The sequence below is a fragment of the Rhinopithecus roxellana genome, chromosome 5 (assembly GCF_007565055.1).
Source record: "Rhinopithecus roxellana isolate Shanxi Qingling chromosome 5, ASM756505v1, whole genome shotgun sequence".
NCBI classification, from domain to species: Eukaryota; Metazoa; Chordata; class Mammalia; order Primates; family Cercopithecidae; genus Rhinopithecus; species Rhinopithecus roxellana.
In genome coordinates this window covers 77,189,702-77,202,838 of record NC_044553.1, presented here as the reverse complement: position 1 = coordinate 77,202,838, position 13,137 = coordinate 77,189,702, and the positions used below count along the sequence as shown (strand labels likewise).

The 13,137-nt window shown below is 43.9% G+C and overlaps 1 protein-coding gene across 6 annotated transcripts in view; it reads right to left on the bottom strand.

The window, feature by feature from the left end:
* The window catches only part of ADPGK (ADP dependent glucokinase), a 54,441-nt gene extending 53,884 nt beyond the window's left edge, over positions 1–557 (bottom strand). For 2 of the 6 annotated variants that reach the window (XM_010378000.2, XM_010378001.2), the window contains exon 1: positions 237–557. In XM_010378000.2, the coding sequence (XP_010376302.1) occupies positions 237–469 (233 nt within the window). In that variant the 5' untranslated portion in view covers positions 470–557. Of the gene's footprint in view, positions 1–23 lie in introns of all 6 variants that reach the window. The other 4 variants (XM_030930643.1, XM_030930645.1, XM_030930646.1 and 1 more) reach the window with 3 other exon arrangements.
* Positions 558–13,137: the final 12,580 nt, after the last annotated feature.

Genomic DNA, 13,137 nt, shown 5'->3' with positions numbered 1-13,137 from the left:
GAAGCTGTTAGGGCTGGTCCTACCGGGATCAGAGAAAGGTGCAGAGGCCAGCCGAGTGGAAAGAGCAGCGGTGACGAACCGGGTTCCACTCAGACGTCCGACGCTTCTCGCCAAGGGGCCAGCGCGGACAGCAGCGCCTCCCGGGGACCTCTGGGAAGCCCTGTTTCTGGGCGGCTCCGCCCGACCTCCAAGGCGGACCTCGGAGGTTCAGAGACCCAGGCCCCGCTGGCACTCACCCCACTGCCACGCGGCGCCAGCGCCGGACTGGCCGCACGATAAGCGCGTCCCAGGCTGCCGCCAACCGGCCCTCAGGGGAGACGGGTCCCGGGGGCGCAGGCGCGGGCCCCAGACACAGCGAGCTCCACAGAGAGCGCAGCGCCGAGCCTGGCAGCTCTGGCTCCAGCAGGAAGACGCAGCCCACGGCCAGCGCCAGGAAGCCCGCGTACGCGGAGCCGCGCCACAGCGCCATGGGGACCCAGGCGCCGCAGCTGCGCGAACCGACTCCTTGCCTAGTCCGCGCCTCTTCCGGGCTCGGGGCGCGCTGATATTGACACAGGCACTACGTCACAAGGGCGCGCCACGGGCCCCCAAGGGGCGGGGCGACGGGCGGTGCCACGACGTAGCGGGTGGGGAGCCCTCGCCCCAGTCCGAGTCCTGGCACTGCGGTGTTGCGGCCCCGGAGGAGGTGGGACAACGGCGGTTGTGCCAGTCCGGGCGCTGCACCCCCTTCCCGGAACTCTAACCGTATCCCCAGATAAAGGGATGGGAACACATTTGCTTTCCCAGTAAAACGAAACGGACAGATTGTGAAGAAGCGGACAAACCTCGCGTTAATATTCGAACCAGTCAGTGTCCCCATTGGCACGGATCACACCCCCATCTTTTAATCCCTCTGTCCGCCCCGTGTCCCCTCATTTACTAGACTCATCCTCTTCCAGGCCCGGTGCTTCTGAGAGGAGTAGGCTCACAGAACAGCAGCGCTACCGAGACCCCTGGGGTACGCGAGGCAGGGGGATTCCGCCCCTTTGGAAGGTGGCCGAGACCCTCAGGCACTAAAGGACTTTATCGAGACAGGAGAGCCCGCAGAGATCGGCAGAGATCGTTCTTTTCTGGATAACCAGATTCCACAATCAAACCTTAAAATAACCCTTTTGGGGGCGCTGTTCCCTTTAACAAACTGGAAAATGTCCACAGTCTTGTGCACAACACGAGAGTTACGGACCTGGGTTAAGGAACGTTGTTTTCTTTTGTTCCCCCTTGGTGACATCACTTAAACCCAGCCCTCTCTTCGTTGATACGACTTTTCTGTGCATGAGGCTAGGTTGAGAGACAGTGAAGCTAGGCTTGGTACCAGCTCATTCTCAGCAGCCACCATGCCCGGCCTAGTCTTGCTCCCTGGCCTGTTTCCACTTTTCCAGCTCTGTTGGCTCCTGACCTTGGCTTTGTGTCCAGTTTTCCAGTGTGACCCTGACGTTTGGACTTGGCAGCGACACTTCATTTCCCTAACTTTGATATTGGGCATTAGTCTTAATTCTCCTTAGCCCCACCTCATCAGCTTTTCTCCATCCTGGTCATCTACCTTCCCGCAGTCGATCCTACCTGGCCTACCTGACCATGCCATCCCTTTCGACAAAGATATTCACACAGGAAGAGATCTGGGCTACCTTGGAGAAGAAGCCAAAGAGCCAGTGAGATCTTTAGGAAGCCATGAAAGCCATCTTCCCTAGAGTTGCCTGTCACTTCTCTCTCCTCAGGGAGACATGTCAGTCAGTTCCTAGAGAAACTGCTCCTTATCACAACCCTCAGCTGTCAGGTTTCCCGGGCACCCAGAGGGGACTGAGCCAGTAGCTGACCTGAAAACAGCGAGTCTGCTGACTGTCCAGCGACCATTTTCCTCTATTGAGAATTTTAACCGAAGTGTCTGGTGTCTGCAGTTATTTGATATTGGCTGTGGACCCACAGTCACACAAGGCTGAAGGTCAGAACCAGTTAAATATGTTTCCAAGGTGAAGTTTTGGGGAGCACAGGAAGCTGAATTGTGGGAAGGCCATAGAACAGACAGTAGAGCTAGTCCTAGTCCTCCTAGAGGACTAGGAGAGTGCTGCACATTAAAGTGATGTGGACAGAAGCCTGCCTGGGGCTTTGTTGCTCCCAGAGAGGCTGCTAAACTTCCAGCACTTTGCACCTAATTCTTCTGCTTCTTTCTAGATTTGCCAGAACTTTTGATTTAGTCACAGAGACAAAACAATAGCAGTTGAACCAAATGGATGTTTATTTCTCATGTAAAAGTCTAAATGGGGTGTTGGCATGTTGTGGGCTGTGGCAGCAAGCTTGGCCCCCTCTGGTTGCTATGGGGGCTGCTCTGGGCCTCTTGCTGGTTGGTCCCTCAGTATGAGTTTGCATTGTGGGTGGTGAAGGGGCCAGACAAGGAAACGAGAGGGCTGACTTCAATTCTAACTGAGAACTGAAGAGTCAGGAGCCACAGGAGGTGAAGAACAGACCATCAGGGACAGTTGCCAGGCCTGGTGGAGCCTGATGTGGCTTCTGGTCACATACATAGTCACAGGGCCCTTAATTCCTTCTCATCAGGGGCTCAGGGGCAGGCATTCACTGTCTTGGTGCCACAGTCCCTCTTGAAATATTTCCTTAATGAAAATCAGAAAAGATTCCGATCATCTGTCTGTTCAGAGAGTCTGGAATCCTTTGCAAGCCAATTGTTTTTCTAGAAGTTAGGTTTCTGGGGACAATTAAAACAGCTCTGAGTGGGCAGCTGTGGCTTCATTGCCTAGGCTGAACAAAGAGGAAAGAGCTGGGCTGGGCAGACCTCAAGACACCCCCTGCCCTCACCCAAATGGCTTCCAGACATGGCCTTTGCTATTGGTTCTCTCTCCTAGGACCTTGAAATGAGAGAAGAAAAGCAATTTGGTTCTAGAAAATTCAGAGGCAAATGGAGGCTCCAGGTGTCCCACCCAAGATCCTGACCTGGAAGGCCAGGGAGCAGATCCTGTATTAATACAAAGACTTAGCAGAATCCTGTCAGCTTCCAAATTAGCTGAAGGTTTTGGCTTTAACATAAATACCCACCCCCATGATCTGAAAGGCTTGAAGGGGCACATTTGTTCCCACATGTAGCAGAAACTAAAGTGGGCCCAAACAGTCCCTGTGAAAGCTGGGCTAACCCACTTTCCTTGCAGCTCCAGGCCTCTGCAGTTTCATCCAAGCTGCTCTTTGAAGGCCACACTGTGTCAAAGCCTTTGTTGATGCCAGGGACAAAGCCCACCACAGGCCATACCCAAAGGCCGTAGTCAGAGCACAATTTTGAAGGTTACAGAAAACTCCAAAGAGATTAAAGAGATGGAATAAAGGATCCCAGCACCCGAAAAGAGAAAGCTTTGTGTCTATAACCATAGTCCTTGGCAATCAGACATCCTCCTCACTAATGTTAAGTCAGGAGGGGATTAGAAGTGCTCAGAGGATGGACTGCCTCTGGCTAGTGCAGGGGAGAGGCAGGGGTGTTGAGGCACAGGAGCCAGATGAGAGGAACGTCAACAGCAAAGCAGTAAGAAGAACGTGAGAGTTTCTTGATAGTAATAGAACTTCCTACACAGACTGGGAACCAGATTGTAGCTTGAGGGGATGCGACAATGTAGTGGCCTGGAATTTTCACTTTGGAATTAACTACTTTGGACCAGGAAGAAGCGCTGAGCCTAGAAAGGCAGGAGGCACAGGACTGTGTGGGCTTCTGTCTGGCTGGGACCTATGAGCTTCATAGGGAAATGAATCAGGAGGCGGGATAAAGCATAGGCCTCCACCCTTACAGTGCTCTCTTAGCCATCTCAGGCTTCCCAGAACACTGCTACCAGGCTGCTTGCTGGAGCCCTTTACACTCACAGGCCTTCCTGCTTGCGTTCTCTTCTGCAGGTTGCATAAACCAGTCCTGTTGTAGACCTTGTAGCATCTGCTGCAGTGATCTGGTTTGGGTTTTGGTATTACTTGCAATGGTTTGGAAGGAAATGGGAAGTTTGCCTTCTAACTACATTTTCTTTTTGATTCAAGAACCCTAGCAGTTCTACAACCACTGGGTCTAAAACTAAAATAAAGGAAAAATAAATAAAAGGAAGCAAAAACATCTAATTGGTATGGCCTGGCAGCATTGCCAGAGAGAGTCCTCAGGGACCCAGGCTTGTTCTGTCTTTTGCTCTGCCATCCCTAGGACAGCACAGAAGAGGCAGTACATCTTAACAAAATCAGGGTTCTGGAAGAAGGGAGGGGTGGTGAATGGTTGTTGCAAGCAATCAACAGTTCATACCTCAATGGAAAGAAGGTGGGATTTGATTACTGGTCACAAATCTTCACTCTGTCACCTGCTATCTGTGTGCCCTCACGTAAGTCACTTAACTTTTCTGTTCTTCAGTTTCCTTATCTGCAAAATAATTCCTACTTTGCAGAATGGTTGTGGGAGGTAGAGTTATCTTAAGACAGTCTAGCACAGTGTCTTCTACATGTTGGAATTCAAAACACTCCCTGCTGTTGCTATGGTTGGTTCTGAGAGCTATATTTAATTTTCTTCTTAGTCTTTCTTGCTTGTCTGTCACTCTCTTACTATAAGGAAGACAGCCATTTCTGCATGGGTCACTATGCAGTAGCCTTTTCTATTTTTTGGCTGCTCAGCATCTATATAATATCCCACTGAATGAAAATACTAAAATTTATCTATTGTACTATGAATAGACCATTTGGAGTTTTCCCAGTTTTTTACTATTACAGTGTTGCTGTGTACATGCTGTGTTACATGGGTATAGCCGTTTCTTCAGGGTAGAAACTAAATAACATTTCTGGGTCAATGATATGCCTGTCTTCAACTTTACTATATAATGTTTGACATCTTTCCAAAGTAGTATGCCAGTTTATCTTCTCACTGGCAGCTTATGAGAATTTCTGTTGCTCCAGCTACATACACTCCAACAGATTCTTAAAGCTTTGTCATTTTGTAGGGTGTGTAGTGATATCTTACTGTGGTTTTGACGTTTCTATTTATTGGTTAGCTGCAAGTATATTGCCTCCCTCCCAGTCACTATTCATTCTCTTTATAATGTCTTTCGTGAGTAGAGTTCTATGAAAAATTATTCTTATTTATGTATTTTTGTAGAGATAGGATCTCTCTATGTTGCCCAGGATGGTTTTGACCTCCTGGCCTGGAGAGATCCTCCTGCCTTGGCCTCCCAAAGTGCTGGGATTATGATTGTGAGCTACCATGCGCAGCCTTAAAGTTCTTAGTTTTTTATGTAGTTAACATTTTGTTCTTTTTTCATTACTACTTTCCCCTTATCATTGGTGCTTTTTGTTACTTATTTAAAAAATCTTCCTGTACTCAGGATCATGCTGGTATTTTCCTGTACAACCTTCTAAGAGCTATAAGCTTTCACATTTCATGTTTAGGTATTTAATCTACCTTGGAATTGATTTTTGTGTGTTGTGAGAAGAATGCTTATAGATACCCAATTTACCCAGTGCCTTTTACTGGTCATTTCTCAATGACTCTGCATTCCCACCTCTGTCCAATACCACGTGTCTATGTATGTGTGGATCTGTTTTGGGGCTCTTCAATCTGTTCCGTTGGTCTATTTATCAGCATCTCACTGTCTTGATATCTGTTAATGTAAATTCTTTTGCCTTACTCTTCTGTCTTGGCTATCTTTGGCCTTTTAAAATTCCCATATACTAAAATAAAATAAAATAAAATAAAATAAAATAAAATAAAATTCCCATATACATTTTTGAATCAACTTGTTGCCCTCCCTCCCAAAAAAACCCAATTAGGATTTTTATCATTCTAGGACTGTGGTAGATCCCTTCATTTATTTAGATCTACCTAACTGTCTCCCAATGGCATATTAGACTTTTTGTGGAGGATTTGTACGTCTTTAGTAAGTTTTATTACTAGGCACTTAATATTTTTAGTATGCTTATTGAAGTGAAATTGATATGCATTAAGTGCATAATATTTGAAGTGTACAAATTAATAAGTTTAACATATGTATACACCCTGAAACTGTTACAGGAAAGGAATCCCGATCCAGACCCCAAGAGAGGGTTCTTGGATCTCGTGCAAAGTGAAAGCTAGTTTATTAAGAAAGCAAAGTGGTGAAAGGACGCTACTTCATAGACAGAGCAGGACGTTCCCAAAACTAAGAGGAGGAACGCATCTACCCTAGGTACAATGCTTGTATATATGGAGAGATGTGCTCTGCTACAAGGGTTTGTGATAAACTATTAATTTTCTTAATTGTGATATTTGGCAAGAATCAATATTATTATCTTTAAAGCAAAATTAGGAATGCTTTTGTTCCCCAGATATTGAGATATTTGGACACTCCCAAGTCTGGGTCCGTTTTAGTAAACATTAATAATTTGTTCCCTTAACAGTAAACATCTAGAGGCTAGGAATGCCTAACTTTCTGGGAATTCAGTCCAGCAACTCTCAGCCTCATTTTCCTAGCCCTCACTCAAAATGGAGTCTCTCTGGTTCGAATGCCTCTGACAAAACCATGACTACAATCAAGGTAATATAGTAATATAGTAAACATATCCATCACCCCAAATGTCTCCTCGTGGCCCTTTGTAACCCTTCCCTCTTACTCCTTCCTGCCCGTACATCCCCCCACTCCCTGTACCTAGGCAATCTGCTTTCTGTCACTATAGTTCAGTTTATACTTTGCAGAATTTTATATAACTGGGATCATACAGTATATAATCTTTTTGATGTGGCTTTTTTCATACAGCATAATTATTTTGAGATTTATCTAGGTTGTAGTGAATATCAATTGTTAACTGCTCTTTAAAAAACTTTTAATTTCAAAACAGTTATATATTCACAGGAAGTTGCCAAAATGGTAGGGTCTGTGTACCCTTTACCCAGTTTCTCTCAATGGATATATCTTACATAATTATAGTGCAGCATCATAACCAGTAAACAGGCATTGCTGCAAGGTATGTGTATAGTTTTGTGCCGTTTTATTATATATGGAGATTTGGGTAATCACCACTCAATCAAGGTGCAAGAACTGTTCCATCACCACTAAGATCTCCCTCATGCTATCCCTTTAGAGTCACACCCAGCCCCCATCCTCTACCATGTCTAGACCCTGGCATCCACCAGTCTGCTTTGCATCACTCTAATTTTGTCATTCTGAGAATGTTATAAATGGAAGCATACAGTATGTGATCTTTTGACAGCCTAATACCCTTGAAATGCATCCACACTGTTGCATGTGTCAATAATTTTTGTTATTTATTTTTATTTTTTGACTGAGTAATATTCTGTAGTATGGAAGTGTCACAGTTAGCTTAGTCATTCACTCATTGAAGGACATTTTGGTTGTTTCCAGTTTTGGGCAATTGCAAATAAAGCTGCAATAAACAATCATGTACAGAGTATTGGGTGCACATATTTCATATCTCTGAGATAAACGCCCAGCAATACAATTGCTGGGTCGTATGTTTAGTTTTTTTTTTTTTTTTTTTTTTTTTGCATCCCCATAGGCAGCGTATGAGAGATCCAGTTTCTTCACATCCTCACCAGCACTTGATATTGTCACTAATTTAGGTTTTGTTCTAATGGGTGGATAGTGACATCTGTTTGTGGTCTTAGTTTGCATTGCCCTAATGGCTAGTACTGTTGAGCATCTCTTCCTGTATTTATTTGTTATCCATATATCTTCCTCAGTGAAATGTCTTTTCAGGTTTTTTTTTTCTTTTTTGAGACAAAGTCTTGCCCTGTTGCCCAGGCTGGAGTGTGGTGGCACGATCTTGGCTCACTGTAACCTCTGCCTCCTGGGTTCAAGTGATTCCCCAGCCTCAGCCTTCCAAGTAGCTGGGACTACCTGTGCGCACCACCACATCTGGCTAATTTTTATATTTTTAAGTAGAAATGGGGTTTCATCATGTTGGTCAGTCTGGTCTCAAACTCCCGACCTCAAGCAATCCGCCTGCCTCAGCCTCCCAAAGTGCTGGGATTATAGGCATGAGCTACTACTGCTGGCCGTCTCTTTGAGCTTTTTGCCCATTTTCTAATTGAATGGTTTGTTTTTTGTTATTGAATTTTGAGAATATATATCATATATTCTAGATAAAAGTGCTTTGCCAGATACATGATATGCAAATATTTTCTTCAGTCTTTTCATCCTCTTAATAGAGTCTTTCACAGAATAAAAGTTTTTCTTCTTGATGAAGTGAAATGTGTTATTTTTTCTTCTATAGATTGTGCTAGTTTATTGCTTTTTGTTGCTGAATAGTATTCCACTGTATGGATATAGCGTTATTTATCTAATCATTTGTTGATAGACATTGGGTTCTGTCTAGTTTTTGACTATTACAAATAAAGTTGCTATGAGCATTTGTGTACAGGTCTTTTTGTAGGCTTTAATTTCTCTTGGGAAATATCTAGGAATGGAATATCCAAATCATGTAATAGATGTATGTTTCACTTTTTAACAAACTACCAAATTGTTTTCCAAAGTGGTTGTACCATTTTATATACCTACCAGCATTCTATTAGAGTTCTAGTTCTTCTATGTGCTTGCCAAGACTTGGTATGGTAAGTCTTTTAAATTTAGTCATTATAATAAATATGTAGGTATATCTATTGTCTTAATTTTTATTTTCCTAATGATTAATGATGTTGAGCATCTTTTCATATCTGCATTGGTCAAGTATCTGTTCATATCTTTTGCCTATTTTTATTAGATTTATTTTTTCTTATTACCGAATTAAAAAAGTACTCTAGATGCAAGTCCTTTATTAGACATGTGATTTGGAAATATTTTCTTGTCTGTCTTTTCATTCCCTTACCTGTCATATTGGGTTAGAGGCCACCCTACTGACCTCATTTAACCTTAGTTACCTTTTTAAAGACCCTATCTTCAAATACTATACAGTAACATTCAAGGTACTAGGGATTAGGACTTCAATATATGAATTTTGAAGGGAATACAGTTCAGCCCATAACACTCCCCAACAATTGCTCTGGACATGCTGGAATTTTTCATTCTTGCTCAGGATGTGTTACAAATATCATAATTCTTTTCTCTGTGACGATGTCTCTCAGTCTCCCATCAAGGAGTGATGTCTCTTTCTCCACTTGAATCTGGGCTGGCCTTGCCAATAGAATATGGCAGAAGTGGCATTGTTCCGGTTCTGAGTCAAAGCCTGAGGAGGCCTTGCATGTTTCCACTCTCTCTTGCAACCCTGCACTGCCACATATCAACAAGACTTATCAACAAACCTGGGATAGCCTACTAGATGATGAAAGATATATGGCCCACTTGCTCCCATCACTCCAGCTGATAGCCAGCCAACCCTAAGAAGCAAAGTCACCTAGCTGATTAGTAGCTGACCACTGACACAAAAGTACGATCATCTGAGACCAGAAGACAGCCCAGGTGAGCTCAGCCCAAATTGCTGACCCACAAAATAATAAATAAATGGTTATTATTTTTATGTCACTGAATTTTGAAGTGGTTTATTATTGAACAAAAGCTACCTGATATCCTTTTTTTTTTTTTTTTTTTTTTTTTTTTTTTTTTTTTTTTTGAGATGGAGTCTCGCACTGTTGCCCAGGCTGGAGTGCAATGGCGCGATCTTGTCTCACTGCACCCTCCGCCTCCTGGGTTCACGCGATTCTCCTGCTTCAGCCTCCTGAGTAGCTGAGATTACAGACGCGTACCACCACACTGGCTAATTTTTTGTATTTTCAGTAGAGATGGGGTTTCACTATGTTGACTAGACTGGTCTTGATCTCCTGACCTTGTGATCTGCCTGTCTCAGCCTCCCAAAGTGTTAGGATTACAGGCGTAAGCCACCGTGCCCGGCCTACCCTTCCTAAGAGTCTTTGCTCTGGCTCTTACTTTCATCTGGAATACTCTGTTACTTGATCTGTGCATGCCCGGCTGCTTTATATAATTCATATCTCTGCTCAAATACAATTTCCTCAAAAAGGGCTATACCGACCAATCAATATAATAAGCCTGTAGGTCTCTATTGCTTCTCCCTATTTATTTGTTTATTTTTAGAGATGAGGTCTCACTCTGTTAGCCAGGCTGGAGTGCAGTGGCATGATCATAGCTCACTGCAGCCTCAAACTCCAAACACTTGGGCTCAAGCAATCCTCCCTCCTCAGCCTCCTGAGTAGCTGAGACTACAGGTGGATGCCACCGTCACTGGCTAATTTTTGTTTGTTTGTTTTTAGAGAAGGGGATTTCACTATGTTGCCCACACTAGTCTTGAACCCCTGGCCTCAAAGCAATCTCCTACCTCAGCCTTCTGGGTAGCTGGGATTACAGGTGTGAGCCACCATTCCCAGCTCCCTATTTTAATTTCTGTCTAAAACTTGTCAATATCTGATATTTTTCATTTATTATTTATTTGTTGTGACCTTACCCTCTTAGAATATGAATTCCATGAGAACAAGGACCTTGTCTGTCTTAGTGACTAGATTAATGCCTGGCACTCAATAAATAATTGTTGAATAATAAAATAATGAATCTTTCAGCAACCACATTATATGGATGTCATTCTTTCCATTTTACAAATGGGAAACTGGGCTGGAAAAGATTAAGTGACTTGCTCCAAACTGCACTGTTAATGGTAGTGGTGGTGGGGATATAGGGTGCTAAGATTTGAATCTCGGATTTCCAAAGACATACCATACTTTCTTTTTTAAAAAATTCTGTTGGGAGGCCGAGGTGGGCAGATCACGAGGTCAGGAGTTTGAGACCAGCCTGGCCAACAAGGTGAAACCCCGTCTCTACTAAAAATACAAAAATTAGCCGGGCGTGGTGGCAGGTGCCTGTAATCCCAGCTACTTGGGAGGTTGAGGCAGGAGAATCGCTTGAACCTGGGAGGCGGAGGTTGCAGTGAGCCGAAATCACGCCATTGCACTCCAGCCTGGGCAATGAACAAAACTCCATCTCAAAAAAAAAAAAAAAAAAAAAAAAAAAATTCTGAGACAGGAAGCAGGATAGACTGAAGCTGGTTGTGTCTATCTCCTTTTATGGCAATAGCCCTTCTTTATACCACAGACCCAGACCACAGTGCCTGGGCTAGGGGCAGCTAACATCCCAAGTGGTCAGCCCTTGGGGTCACTGGCTCTCAGCAGCACTGGCAGGGCCTGCAGGTTTCTTGTGGATGTTTCTCCCCAGCCTCCCAGAAAGAGCAGACAAATCATTCTCCCCACCTTGTCCCCATTCATGCTTAACATTTTTTAAAATGAATTAATACTTTTAATAATGTATTTCTAAATCTTTCTTTAAAGGGGCATTACAGTTTATTGCGAACAGATCTGCAAGCAAGTTAGCCTGACGTTGAAACTATAATACATGTTTTTCTTAGTTTTGGCACTATTTACTGTTTAGAACAATAGAGAATAACTTTTAAAATAACAAACGGATAGTACTTCACTGGGAACATCATCCAACAAATAGATTTTCTTTTCATACCACAAATCTACATATCTTTAGTCAAAGTTATATTAAGAACTTAATTTCCCGGCCGGGCGCGGTGGCTCAAGCCTGTAATCCCAGCACTTTGGGAGGCCGAGACGGGCGGATGACGAGGTCAGGAGATCGAGACCATCCTGGCTAACACTGTGAAACCCCGTCTCTACTAAAAAATACAAAAAACTAGCCGGGCGAGGTGGCGGGCGCCTGTAGTCCCAGCTACTTGGGAGGCTGAGGCAGGAGAATGGCGTGAACTCGGGAGGTGGAGCTTGCAGTGAGCTGAGATCCGGCCACTGCACTCCAGCCCGGGCGACAGAGTGAGACTCCGTCTCAAAAAAAAAAAAAAAAGAACTTAATTTCCCAAAAGAAACAAGAGTAAACAGTCATGATGACAGCCGGGTTTTCTTGAGAAACGAAATTAAAAACAAGTGGTACTACTTACTTTTCAGCAAATTCTACTTTGCCAAGTTTCAGAAGGAAAAGCCTAACATGTAGTTTCCAGTGTTGTCCCCTTGCGTGGGAGAATCTGGGGGACCTACTCCTTCTTGACAGTCTGCTTTGTCACCACTGAATCCATCAGCATGATGGCTTCACTCCCTACCACAAGCAGCCTAGCACCTGGATCGGAGTAGATAAATTCTGCAAACCTGAGTCGGAGTAGATAAATTCTGCAAACCTGAGTCGGAGTAGATAAATTCTGCTGCCTCTTCAATGGAGCTATGGATTTCAGGGCTCCATCTATGTGCTTCAGTCAGTTTGAATGGAGCTAGTTACTTACTGCAAATTTGCCAGCTCTCTGCAACAAAAATCCCGGCATAGCAGTCCATTTCTCTCTCCATTACAACTTGAGTAGATACCGAGTAGCAATTTTTCTTCCAGAGCTCCTGATGTCTGTCCACTCTGTGATCCACCGGTTTGGTCTGTTACAATCAACCTTTTGGAAAATTTACCGTCACTGTCATGTTATTCAGAAGCAGCAGCTCTTGGTGACCATGATTTCTCCGGCTATTCTGGGATTGGGGGAAAGGAAATGCCCCAGAAATTCCCTTTCCTACTTCCTTGATCCAATCCTTTCAGCCTCTCTTTTCCTTCTGCAGTATATAAGTGAATATTGGAGCTTTTCTGTGTAAGGAAAAAACGAAAACGAAAACAAAAAACTGGCTGGGCATTGTGGCTCACGCCTGTAATCCCAGCACTTTTAATCCCTTCCACCTTTCTAATCCCAAAATGGGAGGATTGCTTAAACTCAGGAGTTCGAGACGAAACTGGACAACATGGCAAAACCTCATTTCTACAAAAATACAAAAATTAGCTGTCCCAGCTACTTAGGAGGCTGAGGTGGGAGGATCATTTGAGTGAGGGAGGTCAAGGCTGCAGTGAGCTTGATCACACCACTGCACTTCATCAGCCTGGGTGACAAGAGTGAGGCCTTGTCAAAACAAAACAAAACAAATACAAAACATACATATTCACTGTATAATATTATTTAGAAAATACAGAAAGGTACAAATACTTATTTTAGAATCACCTTTAATCTTAATATTCAAGTTGTTGGTGTATACCTTTGTAGTTTTAAAAAAATGTGTGCCCACGCATGCATCTTCACAGAAATGGAACTTTGTTATTATGTATGCTGCATTGT